The 19,379-nt window shown below is 48.7% G+C and overlaps 1 protein-coding gene and 1 non-coding gene across 15 annotated transcripts in view; one reads left to right on the top strand and one right to left on the bottom strand.

The window, feature by feature from the left end:
• UBAP2L (ubiquitin associated protein 2 like) overlaps positions 1-12,583 on the top strand; it is a 52,717-nt gene extending 40,134 nt beyond the window's left edge. For 5 of the 14 annotated variants that reach the window (XM_084824720.1, XM_084824722.1, XM_084824717.1 and 2 more), the window contains exons 21-26: positions 20-108; positions 1,644-1,697; positions 2,121-2,202; positions 4,374-4,796; positions 6,779-6,846; positions 9,855-10,287. In XM_084824720.1, the coding sequence (XP_084680846.1) occupies positions 20-108; positions 1,644-1,697; positions 2,121-2,202; positions 4,374-4,796; positions 6,779-6,846; positions 9,855-10,193 (1,055 nt within the window). In that variant the 3' untranslated portion in view covers positions 10,194-10,287. Of the gene's footprint in view, positions 1-19; positions 109-1,643; positions 1,698-2,120; positions 2,203-4,373; positions 4,797-6,778; positions 6,847-9,854; positions 10,288-10,393; positions 10,430-11,925 lie in introns of those variants that run through there. The other 9 variants (XM_084824728.1, XM_084824725.1, XM_084824730.1 and 6 more) reach the window with 6 other exon arrangements.
• Positions 12,584-18,190: 5,607 nt separating this feature from the next.
• LOC146334539 (U2 spliceosomal RNA) lies at positions 18,191-18,381 on the bottom strand. Its single transcript, XR_014786380.1, has one exon. It is a non-coding gene; the product is annotated as a U2 spliceosomal RNA (small nuclear RNA).
• Positions 18,382-19,379: the final 998 nt, after the last annotated feature.

Genomic DNA, 19,379 nt, shown 5'->3' with positions numbered 1-19,379 from the left:
ACTCTCCTTCTCCCTCTAGGAAAGGCTCCTCCCAACCTGCCTCCCGGCGTGCCTCCGTTGCTGCCGAACCCGTATATCATGGCTCCAGGACTATTGCACGCCTACCCGGTGAGTAGTGCTTGCTTTGTCATTCACCGTGACACATTAAACCCATGCCAGTAGATCTTGCCCAGCTCTTGGACCCATAGCGCGGCAGGAGGGACAGAGCATGGAAAAGCAAGGCAGAGACGGTACCAGATGCAATCGAAGCAGCCCCCAGCCTGTTTGTGCTTGCAACATCCGACTCAGACAAGAACTTGTATGGAGGAGAGCGTGGATTGAAGCATCTCCCTCTGCATATGGGGGAATAGACCGCTCTACCCCCAGGCCTAGTTTGCACATGACATTCATGCATGGTTTATTTAACCCAGGGTTTGTTGCCATACCCAGGGTTTGTCCAGCAGATGATCAAACAAATCGTGGTTTATTATCTGAATCCCTGGGTTGTTTGTTTCTCTCCTCCTTCGCCTTCTCCCTCCCTGCATCCCAAATGCCTTTGTGATGCTGTAGTACTGGCATATGGAATAACCAGGGTGCTTTACTGCTCTTACCCACCACCTCAGTAGCCTAGTGTAACAGCCCATGAACAGCCCACAGTTCTGGGTTCGCACATTACAACAACCCATGGTTTAAAAGCTCTAGAGTTTACAACCCAACAACAAGCCATGGGTTCACAAATCACAGTCACCCAGACTTCAGCAAACCAAACCATGGGATAGCACTATGTGTCAACTGGGCCTCAGTCTAGGAAACACAGTTCTCTCTTGGTGGGGTGCTGCATGTTGGGGCTGGGTGTGTGTGTGTGTGTGCGCGCACGCGCTTGCAGCCCACCAGTGGTGCTGGCTCTCTAAAAGCCCCCAGGAGACATTTGGGCTTTTGGAAGGGAGGGCATGTTCTGTGCTAAGAACCTCTGCACCAAGGTAACTTGAATTCTGTAGCCTATATAAATTAAAGGGACTTGCATAGTTAACTCTTTGCATTACAAAGCTTCTGTTGATCACAGGGAGGTGGCAGGCCAGGAGTTGCACAATGCCCTGAATCCCAGCCCTCTGACCCCCCTGCAAGCTCTTCTTAAACATCACCAGGTGTTGCCCAAACACTCTTTTCTCCAAACTTACTTTCCAAACCATAAGATCTAGACACTTGCTTTTTTTAAAAGGGGGAATCAGGTGTTGAGCAAATTGAGTACTGTCCTCAATACTACATTATGCAAAACTAAAAATGGTGCTCTCATGGAATGGCATAAACATGCACGCACACACAGAGCACACCCTCACTTGGGGATAGAAGGGACAGTTTCAGAGTCGTTGTGTATATTTCTCAACTAATTATCCCTGGAGACATGGGCGCATGCACACACACATAGAATGTTTGTTAATATCCAATAGAAATTACACAGTTTGTCATCAGCAGGGTAAATTAAAACCAAAAGGACAGACAAATGTAAGCATACTTAATTAGATCCCACTTGATATTGGGGATCGGTAGAACATTTGCCAGTGCAAATTTTCCAGAAAATTTTCCTATCATTTTCCAGAAAACCCAGATCGTTGTCACTCCTGAAAGACGTGGCTTCTTCCTAACTTATTCTGCTTCTCTTGCAGCCACAAGTTTATGGCTATGACGACCTACAGATGCTTCAGACAAGGTTCCCATTGGTGAGTTAAACTTAGTCTCCCCCTCTCCCATTCTTATCTTTTTTTAAAGTTCTTTAAATCTTAGGGGAAGTGCCATATCTCATCATTCTGCTTTGTGTACATGGTTTGTAATACTTAATGCTTATGGTGTGCTACGTCACATGGAATTATTCTAAATGCAACAAGAATGGAAATAACTGAGTGTACAAATCAATATTTATAATTGGTTAAAAATACATGACATTTATAGATGTGTGAACTGTACTTTGCCAATAACTAATAAAAGGAGCCCAGTTCTTGAAAAAGGTTACTGCTTTTTTGTCTTTTTGTTCGGATTTAGCTTGATAAGACGCATCACACAGTCCTATTCACTTGATCTCTGGTTCCTGGCAAAGCCAGTCAAGATGAGCCGCCTTAATTTCCCCTCCTGTCTCTCTCTTCCAGGACTACTACAGCATCCCGTTCCCCACGCCGACCACTCAGCTGACCGGAAGGGACGCAAGCTTGAGTAGCAACCCTTACTCTGGTAGGGAGATGGCTGTGCCCTGGTTGGAAGGAGGTTAAGTTAAATCTGCAGACCAAGAAATGGTAGTTCATTCATCAGGTGGTCTCTGTGTGTGTATGTGCCTGTAGAATTCTGTGCTGTACATTTGTAGGTTGTTGAGCTGGATTTACACTTGCTACACTCCCACTTACCCGAGTGGTAAGTTCAAAGGGCTATACTTCAGGGCCCATTTTCCTCTGGAGGGAAGAGCACTGAAGGTAGGCAACCTAGTGCTCTCCAGACATTTTGGATTGATGGGTTCGTACAACACAACAATGCCCCAGCAGGGGCTGGATATGCAAAATGGTGGCCGCATGCCCCGCAGCCTCACCATGGATTAAATAACCCACAGCGCACTGTCGTGTCGTGCAGACCAGCCCATTACGTTACTTGCAAATGTTACGACACAAAGTCTGTGTCTACAAATAGAGATTTTTTCCCCCATGGAAAAATATAGCAGAGGAAAATGTCCCCCCACCTCCACAGCGCTGCTTCTCTCTTTTGGCTAAAGAGAAAAGCTCTCAATGGCGAAGACCTAGGAATCCTTCTGCTTGGGAATGGGGGGTGTGCACTACAAGATGTAATGATGGCCACCCATTTGGATGGCGTTAAAAGTAGCTTAGACAGATTCATGGAGGATAAGGCTACTAGTCTGATGGCTATGTGCTACCTCCAGTATTGAAGGTAGTCTGCCTATGTATAGTTGCTGGGGAACATGGGCGGCAGGGTGCTGCTGCATTCATGCCCTGCTTGTGGGTTTCCCGTGGGCAGCTGGTTGGCCACTGTGTGAACAGAATGCTGGTCAAGATGGACCCTTGGTCTGATCCCGCAGGGCTCTTACGTTCTTGTATACAGTGGCTGCAGGGGCCGAAAGAGGTCTAGTGAGCAGAAGTGGGAGTGAAGAGCTGGATGGTTGCAGGTGAGGGAGAACAGAATGAGGTTCAGCTGGCATAAGCAAGCAAGCCAGATCCTTGGGGTGCCTTTTCCTCATCACTGTTGCCATCTTACCACACCACTGGAGACTTCTCTTCCTTCCTGGGGCAGTGGCAAAGTGGGAGCCGTGTAATGGAGCCAGGGGTTCCAGGCACTGTTTTGCCAATTGCTTTGTCAATAACCAATGGTTCTTTTTGGCTATTCAGAGGCAATGAACACATCAGTGGGTGAAGGGAAGAGGTTTGTGTAGCTAAAATAGTCTAATAAAGCAAGAAAAGTAAGACAGCACATTCCAAGCATATGTTTCTTCAGTCACCGGGATCCCCATACTGTTACCTTAAGATCAGCAAAGTAGATAATCACATGAACGTCTCCAAAGGCCTGGCCCATGGTACCAGTCGACTTGGCCCATGGAGAGGTTCTGAAGTGGGAGGGTCCCAGGAATCATATACTATCCCCATGATTTCGCCTATTCTGGACATGGTCCCATGACTTCATACATTCTGCGTTCTCGTAGACTGCAAAACAACCAGCCTCAACAGTTAGCAGGCAGGCAGCCCAACACAGATAGAGCTCCCATCGCTGCTCTTGGCTGGCCTTCACATTCTGCCAAAGTCTTCATACAAGCCCTGAATACAGCATCAAGTGATCCTCTGGGAACTAGCATAGCTGCCCTCCCCCAAATCAGCTCAACAAAAGGCACTCTAGACATGGGCAGGAGAACTGATGCAACCACTGACTCCTCAATATTCAGTGGTCTTCTGCGTTCCCACTGCATGGGCTTTTTGATTAGCAGGGATGCAGATGTCATCCTCCACCAACTTCCTCGTTCCTTCTGAGCTTAGTTGCAAACCTCACTTAAGGTGGATTGGGGATGGGGGGTAGGGAATGGATTTTTTCCCAGCAACAATATATTATTCCCTGTTGTAAAGCAAAGTATTTTGGGATGGCTTAGTTTTGAATGCGCAGTTCAGACCCACTCACTTTACCAAAGCCCTGTTCCTGGTGGAGATGAAAACTGCTAGAACTGGTTTGTTGATGTGAATCAATGCAGCTGCATCCATTTTTGGACTCTCCTTGGCATGGCGAGGCTACAAGGACCGTCATGATGAGTGCCTGCGCTTCAACATGGACCATGACACCACTGGTGAAGGCATTGTGACCCCAGCAGGGCAGCATTCTCATTCCATGCCCCCCCTTGTTCTCCCCCCCACCCCCAGGTGACCTCACAAAGTTTGGCCGTGGCGATGCCTCCTCCCCTGCGCCGGCCACCACCCTGGCGCAGCCTCAGCAGAACCAGACGCAAACGCACCACACCACCCAACAGACGTTCCTCAACCCGGCCCTGCCGCCTGGCTACAGCTACACCAGCCTGCCGTACTATACCGGAGTCCCAGGGCTGCCCAGCACCTTCCAGTACGGGCCAGCTGTGTTCCCCGTGAGTGCTGGCCTGCTGTGGAGCTGTGGGGCGGGGGTGGAGCCAGACCCCGCCTCTGTCCCCCACGCGGCTCACTCCCCAGCCCTTTGCTTTCCCCAGGTGGCTCCCACTTCTTCCAAGCAGCATAGCGTGAATGTCAGCGTCAATGCTTCGGCCACCCCCTTTCAGCAGCCCAGTGGCTACGGCTCCCATGGATACAGCACTGGTGAGCAGACGTGGCGGGCAAGAGGAGGAGTGTTGGAACACTGCTAAGGGAGGACGTGGGAAGGATTTGTTTACGGAAGAGAGATAGACCGACCACAGAGCAATTTCAAAATAGATTTACAGCTCAGCATTTCAGCTTCTGCCCTCATCAGGAGCTGTGACATAAAATGGATACCAACTGATTTACAGTTGCTTCCAGTTGAACAAACAAAGGACACTGATGTGCGTGACAAAAATGGAAATTTCTGGACCTACATGTTCAGAACTCTTCATCCATCTGGCCTTAATCTGGAGGACAATTCATAAGTTTTATACTACTCATACCTCTGTTTCTTTCTCCTTAGGAATTTTCATCTCCCAGCATTCCAAGCTGCCTCTCTTGGTATCTGTTTAACATCACGGCTACTGATGAGGGCAGAAGCTGAAATGTTTAGCTCTTAACATTTTGAAATTACTCTGTCAGTCTATCCTATATATTTTAACTTAAGACCGACTGCTTCCATAGTGGATCCAGAGACTCCTTGCTGCTTTGCTGTTGTGCCAGCTTACACCTGCCTCTCTCTCTCTCTAATCTCCTTGGTGTGGAGGTTCCCTCTCCCTCTCTCAGAAGAACTTTGGAACAATTTCCAGAGAGGGTAGCCGTGTTAGTTTGTTGCAGTGGAAACAACAAAAGACTCTTGTGGCACCTTAAAGACAAATGTGGAAGCTTTCGTGGACACTGTCCACTTCATCCGATTCATTTTGCCTTAGATGTGGTGGACAAGCGTCCAAGAAAACCTCTGTCAGAATAAATGTGTTGCAGATTCTGGGAGTTGTAGTCCAACATACCCGGAGGGCACCAGGTTGGGAAAGGCTGCTTTAAGGTGTCACGAGACTCTTTGTTCTTAGAATGTTGGAGTCATCCAACAAAACAGATGGGCACAAGATACAGGACAGACAACTAGAAGCCTACTTCACACAGCACCTAATTCATGTATGGGATTTGCTGCCGCCAGGTGTGGCAATGGCTGCTGACTTAGATGGCTGTAAAGGGGATGTGAGATGGGGGAGGAGGAGAGGTCTGCTGAGGACTAGGAGCTGGGGCTAAAGGGCACCTTCATGGGCAAGGCCAATCTCCTCTACCACCAGTTGCCAGGGGCAAACTAGGGGGGAGGGCTGTTTGCCTTCACGCTTGACTGGCAGGCTCTCCAGAAGCATCTGGTGGGCCGCCTGGAAAAATGGATGCTGGGTTAGATGGCCCCTTTGGTCTGACCCTGGTGCCCGACTTCAGCATAGAAGGCTGAGGAGGCAGACACGTAGATGTTCCTCATTTAATTTGCGGACCGGTTGGAGTGTGTGTTTGTGTGTGTGTGTGTGTGTGTGTGTGTGAGTGAGAGAGAGAGTTCCTTTGTGCCAGATTTGGGGTGCTTGGTGTTTTCCAGCCAAAATTGGCTCCCAAAGCATCTTGCAATAGATAGCTAGAATCCCTCTCAAATGCTAGATAGCTGGAATCCCTCACTATGTGCAGCTCCCGTGAGTGTCTCCAGGTGTTTGTATTTGCCAGCCTTTGCGGCAGCTTTCGCCAGAGTCTGCCTGGCTGTTTTATTAGCTATTAGAATCAGTGGCCAACCCTTCAAGAGCATCAGTGTTTCACAGCAGCTGTTCCTGTCAGGGATGGAGTTGATTGGGCCGGTGGGGGGTGGAGCTGCTTAGAGGTTCAATACACCACTCCCAACCTACCTTCTGGCTACTAGTGGCTGCTGCTAAACTCTGCAGCCCCCGATATAGTTGTGGCTGCCCGGTTGAGATGCTGTTCAGCCTCCATGAGGACTAGAAATGTGCTGGCAAGATGTGTGCACATGCAGACTTCTAAATCAGAAACACCAGACTTGGATAATGCAGATACATTATACTACTACGGGACTGGGGGCGGGGGGTGGCGTTTATAGACAGTGCATTGGCTGAGCTAGATGCTAACTCTGCTGTTTTTTCCCCTTTCCCCAGGTGTGTCGGTAACATCTAGTAATACGGGAGTGCCAGACATCTCTGGCTCTGTCTACTCCAAAACGCAGGTTGGTATTGCAGTGGGGGAATGGGGCCATCAAGTGAGGGCTGTGCGCGCTGCCACTCTGTAGAAGTTCCCCGAGTTCAATTCTCACCTTGGCCAGACCAGTGTATCTCAGCCCCAATCCCTATCTTCAAAATGAATGTGCTGTGATCTGGTCTGCAGGCTGGTGGTTAGGGTGGCTCAGATTTGAATGTGAGCCCTAGATAGATATTTTTAAGTTCTAGTACTGTTCTACTTACTTGCTAGCCAGTTTTGACCAGAGGACATAAATTCTCCGCATCCCCTAATACTGTTGTTGATCAGCCTCATAAGAAGTCTCTGTTGTTGAGCAGCCTTAGCCTGCCTCTCAGACACAGCACCCTTGGTAACCACAAGAGGAAGGGAATATCCAAGATCCTGTGGGAACTGTGAGCGGGTAGGACCTTTTCATGGCCGGGCAACAGATGCTGGGATAAAAATAGCCTGTACAGGGGTGGAAGAGCAGCTTTAGTTTGGTTTAGGCATTTATATGCCATTCTTCATAATGGCCTGTTGTGGAAGTCACAAGAACCCAGGGTTGGTTTGTTTTTAAGCCCTCAGTTGCTGTGAGCAAGTGTGGCTGCTAGTGCATGCTGCCAGAGTGGGAGCAGCTAACCTGGACATACAAACCAGGAATTCTGGCTTGTCCCTCCCCTGATAAGCCAGAGAAATAGCCCATTCTTTCTCTGGCTTGTCAAAAGAGAGACAAGCCAGAGTTTCTAGTTCATTCACCATGGCAAGCAACCGCTTCCGCTCCCAGCGGGATCTATCTATTATCTATCTTACCTAAAACTATTACAAGATAATAAGCACACAAAGCAGATACAATGAAAACCCCCAGCATGTTCGCTCGTTCACAACAGCCTAAGGTTTTTAAAAAATCAATTCTTGTGATGTGTGAGCCAGTCAGGCCAGTATTTAACTGAGGGTGGCTTACAATACACACTAAACTGAAACAGTAATAAGATATTTGTTGTTGTTGTTGTTCAGTCGTTCAGTCGTGTCCGACTCTTCGTGACCCCATGGACCATAGCACGCCAGGCCTTCCTGTCCTGCACTCTCTCCCGGAGCGTGCTCAAGTTCATATTCATTGCATCGGTGATGCTATCTAGCCATCTCATCCTCTGCCGTCCCCTTCTCCTTTTGCCTTCAGTCTTTCCCAGCATCAGGGTCTTTTCCAGAGAGTTTTCTCTTCGCATTAGGTGGCCAAAATGTTGGAGCTTCAGCTTCAGTATCTGTCCTTCCAATGAGCACTCAGGGTTGATTTCCTTTAGGGTGGACTGATTTGACCTCCTTGCAGTCCAGGGGACTCGTAAGAGTCTTCTCCAGCACCACAGTTTGAAAGCATCAATTCTTCGGCGCTCAGCCTTCCTTATAGTCCAGCTCTCACAGCCATACATTACTACTGGGAAAACCATAGCTTTGATTAGACGGACCTTTGTCGGCAAGGTGATGTCTCTGCTTCTTACTATGCTGTCTAGGTGTGCCATAGCTTTCCTCCCAAGGAGCAAGTGTCTTTTAATTTCATGGCTACAGTCACCGTCTGCGGTGATCTTGGAGCCCAAGAAAGTAAAATCTGTCACTGCTTCCATTTCTTCCCCTTCTATATGCCAGGAAGTGATAGGGCCAGATGCCATGATCTTCGTTTTTTTAATGTTGAGTTTCAAACCAGCTTTTGCACTCTCCTCTTTCACCCTCAACAAGAGGCTCTTGAGATCCTCTTCGCTTTCTGCCATTAGGGTGGTATCGTCTGCATATCGGAGGTTGTTGATAATTCTCCCAGCAATCTTAATTCCGATAAGATAAGATATACAATAAAACAACTAAACATATCAATTAAAACTTCCTTAAAACAGCAGGTTGGAACCTTCCTTTTCAGTGTTGAAAATATAGCATCCTTAATAGTTAAAAAGCCAACTATTGAAATGCCTGAGAGAACACATTCAACAATTGCTAGGGTCATAGCCTCTACAGCTGTTTTCCTTGGAAGACTACTTGACTGGATTCAGATGTCACGCACACACACGCACACACACAAATATTTCTTCCATGTCCCACCTCCATGTCATGCTAAGCTATGGCTTAGCGTGACATTTGAATGCAGCATTGTGGCATCAACTTCCATGTGCTAAGGCTGCAGTTCTCTACACAGTTACCAGAGGGTAATTCTCATTCACCTCCATGGCACTTACTTCCCAGTAGAAGCGCATAAGATTGCACTGTAAGTCTTTATCGTGTATCTGATGTAATGTCCAGAAAGCCTCTGATGTAATAGATCAGTTAGTTTTTAAGGTGCCGCAAGACTGAGAGAGAGTGTGTGTTTGCCATAGGAAATATAACACAACGGCTACTTTGGGGTTCCTCTGTTCTTCTTTTACTTATTTATTTGAAATGTTAATATAGCACCTTTCATCTTAACAGATTTCTGGGCAGTGTACAAAGCATAAAAACAAGCAATTCAACAGAACACAGACTAATGGATAGAACAGTCAAAACAGATGAATGACATTAAAATGCCTGGAAAATAAAAAAAATGGGAGGTTTCCTTGTCATGTAAAGGATGGTAGATCTGCAGAGCAGTAGATCTGAGCAGGCAGGGCATATATATACACACTTGAAATAGCTCCAATTGAGTGTGAGTGAGTGAGTGAGTGTGTGTGTGTGTGTGTGTGTGTGTGTAAACACAGAAAGAGATAGAGGGAGGGAGAGAGATCGTGTATATAGTGAGGGAGGAAGCAAGAATGTTTAGCACTAAAAATATTTTAAAATCACTCTGCTAGTCTATCCTTTATATGTGTGCGTGTGTGCTTGTCTCTGTATGTGTACACATGCACTCTTTTTTTTTTTACACACACACCCCATTACATTTCAAGCACCCTTTTTCAACGGCTGCTGCTTTTTATTGCTTGAGAGGCCTTTAACCTAAGAGAAGGTGCTGGGTAGGTCTATACATTTCCCCATCCCATCCTAAATGCTCTCTTTTGCTCCTCACAGCAGTCATTTGAGAAGCAGGGATTCCATACCGGGACCCCAGCGGCCTCATTCAACCTGCCGTCGGCACTGGGCAGCGGCGGCCCCATCAACCCTGCCACCGCAGCGGCGTATCCGCCAGCCCCGTTCATGCACATCCTGACGCCGCATCAGCAGGCACACTCCCAGATCTTGCACCACCACCTGCAGCAGGACGGGCAGGTGAGCATGGACCCCGGACACTCCCTCCCTGACACACCCACCACTTGTCTCCAGGTCCCTCCTTCTCCTCCAGCCCCCTCAGCGTGGAGACACAGACGATGTCCTCAGCACACGCAGACACGGGGAAGACCCCTGGGATAACTTAAGACGTTCCTGCCCCACCCACCCCCACTGCTGGGTCATACCAAGTCTGCTTGGATAGTGCTTCTCGCCTTCCAGCAGACTTGGTACATTCAGTCCCCAAACTCCTCCTTGCACACTTGGGTCCAGGGGGGCTGGCATAATGTATCCTTATATTTTCCATATCCTCGGCCTGCCTCCACCTTCCCAAACATTGGCAGTCGATTCTGTACTTCCAACGCCAGCAGGAAGACCAGGTAACGAACCTCTCGGAGGCGTCGCTTCTTGCACCCAGCCTGCTGCCCTGCTAGTGTTCAGTCCTTTGCCCCAGACAGAGATGCACGGGTCAACACAAGCACGGACAAAACGCACGCACAAGGCAGATGCTGTAGGAATTCTCTACCCCCTACTGCTCACTTCATTCTGGGGCTGTACAAGTGTCACTCGTCTTGTGCAGCACCTGGAGGAAGAATTGTGTCAGGAAATCCTGTAAGCAATTCAGCACAATATATCCAGGGTTAGGGGCAGTCCTACAGAACAGAGGTGGGCCACATGTGGGAGTTACTGTCCAAAATGCCTGGCAGGCCACAAGTTGCCCACACCTTGTATAGAGCTTTGTCCGGTCCTAATACCATGCATTGCGAGAAGGAGTATTCACTCTGCCAAATTCTGACTTTTGCTGTTTGGATCTTCCTGCAGCAAAAAACTAGAGCCCAGGTCAACTTGATTTAAAAAAGAAAAGTTCCCTCAGTAGATCTCTCATTTCAGAATTGGAGGCAGAACAATGAGAGGTCTCCTAGTTGTGCGTGCTGCTATAATCGGGGGGCAAAATATTTATAAAGTGTTGACCATCACTTGACACTGTCGCCTTTGTCAGCAACAAGTCATAGGGCATTAGTTTTTTGAAGTTCCCTCCCAATCCAATTTTAAAATTGAAACTTGAATACCTTGAAAGTTCACCCACGTATACTTGTTCTGTTTGTACCCTGCTTTTCAACCAAGATTGGCTTCCAAAGAGACTTACAATTCAAACCTACACAAAAGGTACAATATAATTAGGAATATGTGGCAGTTTCCTCTGGTTCCTGGCAGCTGAAGATCTAACCCAAGCTCTTCCACTTAGAGCAGGGGTGGGCAGAAAGTAGCTTGGGATCTACTGATAGAGTGCTGGATCATTCACAGTAGATTGCAAAGGGTTTCCGACTCTCAGTTGTTTAATAGCAACAATGAAGGGCTTTTTCCAAACTTGTAAATTAGTCTGTTAGAACATCTGATCTTAAGTCACTGGGACATCGATTTGTACTTCTTAAGCCGGTCATCCTAGTGAGTAGCTCCCAGGGTGTAATTGGGTTTGCTCTGAGCTGCCATTGTGTGTCTTTCCTACACCCCACAGCCGAAACCACTAAATTGCACCTGGCTGGGGTTGGCTTGAGTAAAAACAAAAAATAAACCCTATGTAGATCTCATCAGCCTGATGGCTGCCTACTCCGCTCCTAGAGTGGAGGTGACATGGGGAGCTGCTAATGGGTGGGAACTAAGCAGCCTTTGTGTCCAGCTGAATTTTGTGTGTTTACTGCTCAATATCATTGCAGCTTTATGGAAGAGGCCAGAAGCCCCCACTGTAGGTTTTGGAGTCTGTTTGCTGTCTCAGAATAAGGCCTGAGAACCAAGGCTGGCAGAGCTTCAATCAACCTCTCTCTTTTTCCCCCTCTCCCCTTTTCTGTTCTCCCCCCTCTCCCGCACCCCACTGCAGAGTGGCACTGGCCAGCGTAGCCAGGGCAGTTCCATCCCACAGAAATCGCAGGCCAACAAATCCGCCTACAACAGCTACAACTGGGGCGCCAACTGAGGGGCTTTGAGGCGGCCCCACACTTCAACCAAGAGACGGACAGCAGAACGACAGCGACCTAACCAAGAAGGAAGGACCCCCCCCCCCCCGGGAGAAGAGCTCCCCTGCTCTCGGCACGGCCCTGCAGCCCCCAGCAAACCCAGCCAGCGTTGCTGGGCTTTGCGGTCTCCCCCCAGCCACCTTTTCCTCCCTATTGTATGTAATATAGAATTTGTATCTTTTTTTCTCCCCTTTCCTCTCTTTTGTTTTGTTTTTTCTGCATTCTTTCAGATTACGAGCTGTTCAGCTGTAGGGGCCTTTTGTTTTGTTTTTTCTACTCCTTTACTTCTCTTCCCCTTTCCCACCCACCCCCCAAAAGTACCGCCCGGCGGATCCAAAGGAGTCAACACCTGGAATCCTCTCCCTGCCCCCCTACAACGCCCCGTCCTTTATTATTAGGAATAAGAGCAGTAATTGATATGAACCGCGTTGTAAGATTAATTAGTTGAAGTGTTTTTTTGTACTGTGTTCTAAATTTAATGGATAAATGTGTCTTGTATATAAAAACGAAAACCCCACTCTGTTTTCTGGGCCTCACTTTTTTCTATTCAGCTCTTATGGCTGTGCCTAGGTATGCCAGCGCACACACAGTTCAAGAGCTTGTTGTATTCACGCTTACAGTCTTAACAGGCATGACACAAAGAAAAGGGGGAAGGCGATGAGGAAGGAAGAGAAAAATAGCAGATGCATGCACTAACTCTTAATGTTAAAAGTCCTTATACTGATCATCTACCCAGGTGTGGTTTCCTTATTGGAAGGGAGAGCCCTGGAGACCGGTGGCATTTTTGTCAGTGCTTGAATTATGAGGGGAGAGATAGGAGGGCCACTGAGGAAATCCACAAGCCCTATTTGATTCTGGGTCCCTTCCAGACATAACTGATGCTTCATTCCGTGCAACCCCTTCTGAGACCCAGTGACCCCACCCCTGCGGCTGAGCTTCCTGTTCGGGAGACCATCCACAGGCATGAAGGAACATCCAGATTCTTTTGCCGTCTCTCAGATCCAGGAATAACACAACTAATAAATCTCTTTGTAAATATGAGACAGGGAAGCCACAATCTTCTGTTACTTACATTGTATGTTCTGGCCAGTCCTACATCTTCCCAGGTAAGGCACAACCTGTGCATACTGCCTTTTATATCGGTGTGTTTTCTCCTGGTAGTTCTTACGCGCAGCACAGAAAAGAAATCCGAGGCAGCCCAGGGGCCTCTCAAATAGCCCCCCAGAGAACAGCATGTGATGAGGGAATCCAGATACCAGAAGCCAACTCCATTTTATTCCTGTAGTCATAGTTGTGCTATGGCTTCATAGAGCTTAAAATGTGCAACTGCACATGCTTAGAGGGTTTTTTTAAATCGGGGTTTTCAAACATGTCAGAAATGTAGAAGCAGTTACAGCATGGAATGGTGCTTGGTGGGGCAAGAGAAATGTGACCTGCATGCTTCACAGCTGTAGCAATAACAAGGCTGTGTCAAGGGGCCCGATGAGACCATGACGTCCCGAGTCTCAAATGACCCAACTGTGCCACTGGGTTCACTGCCCCAAGGTTTTAAAGCTTCAGTGGCTTTAAAAATAAAAAGAACAAATGTGTGGAAGAAAAATGGAGCAATAGCTGTTAGTCTCAGTGATGGATCTCTGGAGCCTCCTAGTTCAGGTGCTGTCTATCTTGGATTACCTGTTTCAGGGGAGGAGGGAAGCATCATGGGCTTCCTTGGGGCAGGCGATCGGCCACTGTGGGAGGAAAAAGGCTGGGTGAGGTGAGCCATTGCTCGAATCGGGAGCACTGATGTTCCAAAGTGGCCTGTGTTCTCCTTGGATCTTTATCCTCTATGACATCCGCAGCTTCTCTGGGTTCAACTGTCAATTGGTCAGAGGACACCTGGGCAGCAGATCTTCACTGTGCCCAGGAGAGGTCTTGACCCTGAGGTCATGACTACTGCTGGACAGCAGGTCTTGACTGTCCCCCAGGAGAAGCCTTGTCTGGGCGGTCTTGATTGTGCCGCAGGAGGGATTTCGACTGTGCCCCAGGAGAGGTCTTCACTGTTCCATAGGCACCTCTTCCCGCTGCGAGATATACGGAGGGTGAGACACAAGCCTTCTGAGCCATACGTAGAACTTTCCTGGTTATCCCACCGTGTCGCCCTCCACCATATGCAGTGGGGCATTTCAAGGGCAGTGCAACCTGGGTTTGGTTTCCTTAGAAATCAGTGGAGAAACTCAATATTTTAATATAGCCGTGATGAGTTGGCCACCAGCACATCTACCTCCCAAAAGAAATCATATGTGCACTGATGAGAGGAATGTGCCCTTTCTAAGTCCTTTATTATTTCCATGAAAACGAAAATGAACCGGGGTGTGTGTGTGTATATATTTTAAGATGGTCCTGCCACTGAATATAGCACCACAGTTTTACTGGTTGGAGGGCTGGGGCCGGAGACGGGCTTACGCCAACCATGCAGTGCAGTCCACGCTGAGTATTGCAAGCTCAGGCCGCAGCCAAGTGACTGACAGCAACCCTTCAGTGTAGTTTGGTTGTATTATACTGTTCTTGCAAGTAGGATGTTGGGCTGAGGCTGCGAGAGCAGCTCACAACAGCCCTGCAGTGTCGTCCCCTGGAAAGTAGTGTGGGGTACTGAGGCCGCTTTGAATGTCCACCAAAACACCCCAGGACAGAGTGAAAACCCAGAGAATGGCCAGGGAAACACATCGGCCCCTTCCACGTGGCCATAGGGATGCACGAAATCCAGAGCTCTTGGTTGCATCCATCAGCTTTTCCCCGCCAGCGGCGTTGGACTACACCTCCCATCATCCCCGGCCAAGGGTGGGGGGTGATGGGAGTTGCAGTCCGCCCGCCCCGAGTGGTTAAGTCTGGCCCACCTTCTGCCCACCCCCTGGACTAGCTGAAGTCTATGGAAAGTGCCTTTCCTCTTCCCTGCATCGATCACAATGAGAAGGAACTCCCAAAGAACGGGAAGGTGCGGACGCCCTTTCCAGCCGCCATGACACTATAGGCAGTGATACCGGCGCGTGCGCAGACCAAGCGATTCCCCCCCCCCCGCCGTTCCTTTAAGGCGCCCTGGGACCCGAACGCGGCGCAGCCAATCAGGACGAGGCTGGGTTGCAACCCTGAGGCTACCGACTGTCCGGTCTGGGAGCGCGAGAGGGAGAAATGCCCGGATGGAGCTGGATTGGGGGGGGGGGACAGCTGGTGGAGTGATGGGTGAGCCCCTTTTGCCTCCCAAACGTGGGGCATCAAAGAAGTTGCGTGCGTGTGCGTGTGTATATATGAATGATGTGTGGACGAAGAGGGAGTTTCTCCCCTCCCCCCCAGCACCAGCCCCCCCTATTATCCTAATCTGAGTGGCCTGCTGGGGCTTCTCCCTGTGCATGTGCCCCCCCCCCCAGGAGTGGATTAGCTGGCAGAATAAGTGGGGCAGATAAAAAGAAGGGCTGCTTCTCCACGCATGGTGCGAGTCACGTGCGGAACTCCCTGCTACAAGACCAGGTGACAAGGGCATTTTCAGGGTTAAATTGTGTCACGGAGGATGGACATATCCATCTGTTGACCCTGGTGGCAAATACATTAAAACAGTGGAGCGTCCGCGTCCAGAGGCCTTATATCTCCAAATGCAGGGAACGGCTGTCTTGTTCCTGCCCTCCTGATGAGCTTCCCAGGGCATCATCTGGCCACCTTCTGTTGGAAGCAGAATACTGGAGTAGACAGGTCGAGTCCAGCAAGGCAGCCATCCACATTTCAAGATCAGTAGGAAAGGGTGGGGGTGGGGATTGAACTGCCAATATTGTGATGCCTTTATACAAATCTATCGTGGGCCGAGCATGCTTGGGGTGCTTTGTACAGCTCTGGCCACCAGACCTCCACTAGGATCGTGTAGAGCTGGAAAAGGTGCAGTAAAGGGCAGCCTCCATGGGCAAGGGGATGGAGCAGCTCCCCTATGAGGGAAGGATACAGCACTGGGGGCGTCTTAGCTTAGGAGAAAAGTGAGCAAGGGGAGGAATGAGGAAGAGGGACAAAATAATGCATGGTGTGGAGGAAGTGGAGAAAGAGAAGCTTCCTTCTCTCTCTCTCTCTCTCTCATAATACTAGAATTGGAGTTATTCAATGGAGCTGAGTGGTGTGAGATCAGGACATATAAAAGGAAGGACTTCCTCACACAGCGCACAATTAAACTATGGAATTCATTGCCCCAAGATGTAGCGATGGCCACCATTTTGGGTGGCTTTAAAAGGGGGTTGGACAAATTCATGGAGGAGAAGGCTTGTCAACGGCTACTAGTCCTCATGGCTATATACTACCTCCAGTATCAGAGGCAGTGTGCCTATGTATAACAGTTGCTGGGGGACATGAGCGGGAGGGTGTTACATTATTGATATATTGTCCCGCTTGTGGGCTTCCCATGGGGGCAGCTGGTTGGCTGCTGTGTGAACAGAATGCAGATGGACCTTGGTCTGATCCAGCAGGGCTCTTCTGATATTTTTATGTTTTGCTTCTGGTCCTGCCAATCCAAATGGCTTGGAAGGATACACCAGAAGCGGAATAATCCAGTTCGGGGCTCAATGAGACTGCTGCTTCCATGCAGTGAATCTGGCCCGTGGGGTGTGCTCTCTGGGATCCGACTGCTGTGTGTTCAAGGCTTCCCCCTCCGCCTTCTCTCCAGGTCCTGTCAGCTGAAGCACCCCTCCTTTGCTGCCTCTTCCCCTCCATCTCAGTGTCCAGAGGCAGCCCTCCCTCCGGCTCCATACAGAAGAACCCGGCTGACGGCTCTCCTGCGACCGTATTTACCACCTCTCCACCCTTCTCTCCTGGACCATCAGAGATGAGGACCTGGAGGCTTAGGGCTCTTCCTTCAGTGAAGCATTCTTCTTTGGGCATCCTCCTCTTCGGCACGCCCCCTCCCACCTCGGTATTTCTTTCATTTCTTCGTTATGATTATCCACATCCTGCCTGTCAGGAGGCAGGATCCTTCCAAGGCAGCTTATGAGAAACATTCATAAGTAAAATCGCAACAAGCAGAATTAAATATAAATCATCAGGATGGTTCCCCCAGAGCAGTTGGTGGCAGAAGGACCTCAGGGGGGGGGTTAAGGTTTTTTTTTTTATTTATTGCATTTATACCCCACCTTTTTTTCCTCTTGCAAGGAACCCAAGGCGGCTTACATTATCCACCTCCTCTCCATTTTATCCTCACAACAACAACCCTGTGAGGTGGGTTGGGCTGAGAGTCTGGGGTCAGTCCTCCTGCTCTCAGTTGGCCTCTGCCTGCCTGCCTCTCCTGGCATTTCTTTTTGTCATCTCTTCTTGTGTTCCCGTTGCCTTTTCCTTGTTGACTTCCTATTCACCAGGCATGGGGTGCCTGGAGTCCTCCCAGTTTGCTGGAGTACAACTCCCGTCTTGACCACTGGCCATGCTAGTTGGGGCTAATGAGAGTTGAAGTCCAAAAAATCTGGAGGACACCAGCTTGCAGAGGCTGTGTCCCAGTGTTCCGTCTGATTGGTCTTGTCAGCTGAAGCCTCCGAAGTTGGCTTGGAGGACAGCAAAAAGGACAGGGCCTTCTTGGTGGCAGGTTCCCGACTGTGAAATTCTCTCCCTACTGAGGTCTGCCTGGCACCAACACTGCCACCTTTTCCACTCCCAGGCCTTTGACGGCATATGGTGGGGCTTTTAATTTCAGTTGTTTATCAGGTCTGTTGTTTTGTCATTTTTATCTTATTGCAACTGTTTCGTAGCTGTTCTAAATAGTTTTCCAATTTTGTATGTTGAAGAGTTTACATCCTATTTTTATGATGTTGTGTTTCTGGGGTTGTAATTTTGTGAACCACCCAGAAGAGAGCTTTGGCTGTGGGGTGGTATAGAAATGAAATCAATGAAATGAAGTTGTGGCCACCAGACATATGTTTCTCCTCCCTGGGGAACCCAGTCAAAAAGGGAGGTGTCTGTCTGTAGGGAAAGTCTTTTCTCCCCTTCACCAGATTACAATTAGAATGCTCATGTGTCTGCTGTGAGGCAAAACAGCTTGGCTGGCTGGGTGTGACCCTAAGCAGGACCACTCCAGAGGGACTTCCAGGGATTCTTGCATTGTCTATCTTTGAACCAGTCATTTTTCCCCCTGGGGGGGGGTGCACCATTCCTGGAGGTACTGCAATACCAGGTTGATGCGTGGAGTGGATGGAGCAAGCCCCTATTCCATCTCCCAGCTCCAAAAATCCATTTAATATATAGTCCTCAAATAGAGGACATATCAGATATTAAACTGATAAGAACAGATACTACACTTGATCTTAGCCAAAAGGCCGAGAAGCGATGCTGTCTGCTCGACAACGCAGGGTAGATTCCTTTTCCACTGGCATTTGAAGTGACAAAGAGGAAACCAAGGCTCCGAAGAGCTCAGCACCACATCAGAATCAGCACAGTTTGTATATTCCACTGAATGTGCTCCGAAAACGTTTCTGTGTCCATTCTCCAGGTAACCAGCCTCCTGACAGGCGATTTAATCTCAAAAATTGTGGATTCTCTCGACCTTGTCAGTTTCTCGACTGTCAGTTCAGTTGTTCCAACGTTGTCGGTGTGATATTTGCATAAACCTTCCCATTTTCCCGTCATCCTCTCTGTCGCAATTCACTCACTGCCCTCCAGGGGAGGTCCCAGATGTTTCCTTTCCTGCAAAATCACAGTTGTGCATGCAAACGGAACGTTTGTCAGAGGGGTGAGCAGGAAACGTCTTCCACATCAAACACCGTAATGCCGAAAAAAAATTTCTACACGTCGCAAGTGCACGAAACATGTTTGGCTGTATGTTCCCCTTACTACCAGACTATTAAATGTTTGAGAAACCTTGCTTACTCCTGCCCTCCAGGCTCTTGACTTGAGCATGCAATGTACGACTCCATCCTCAGTGGTTTTCCCTAACAAAATGCAATCCTGCCCCAAATTAACTCAGTGTGATACAACAACCAAAGACATTTGAGAAGGCTACCTGTGTCAGTCTTGTTGCAACAGAAATGGACATGAGGCTTGTAGTAGCCTAAGATTTGAGCCAAAGGTTTTGTGGATGGATTGTTAGTAAATGGTTAGTAAATTCACACCTCCTTTTCTGCTAAAAAATGCATCCAAAGCAGCTTTGTGACCCAGATTAATATCCCACTTTTCTATCCAAAGACAAACAGCAACTCATAACCAGATAATCAGATTCCACACAGCTATAGAGCAAATGATTGTAAAGGGTGAGGGCCCAAAATGCCATGAGAGGGTGGGGAAGTGTAAAGTGAAAACAACACATATGCAATTGCAAGAGAACTGGCTT

The sequence above is a fragment of the Heloderma suspectum genome, chromosome 17, assembly GCF_057233095.1.
Source record: "Heloderma suspectum isolate Gila_16-S chromosome 17, 16-S_ref, whole genome shotgun sequence".
Taxonomy (NCBI): domain Eukaryota; kingdom Metazoa; phylum Chordata; class Lepidosauria; order Squamata; family Helodermatidae; genus Heloderma; species Heloderma suspectum.
Note: the sequence above shows the minus strand (reverse complement) of the source record. Positions and strands in the feature narration are given on the sequence as shown.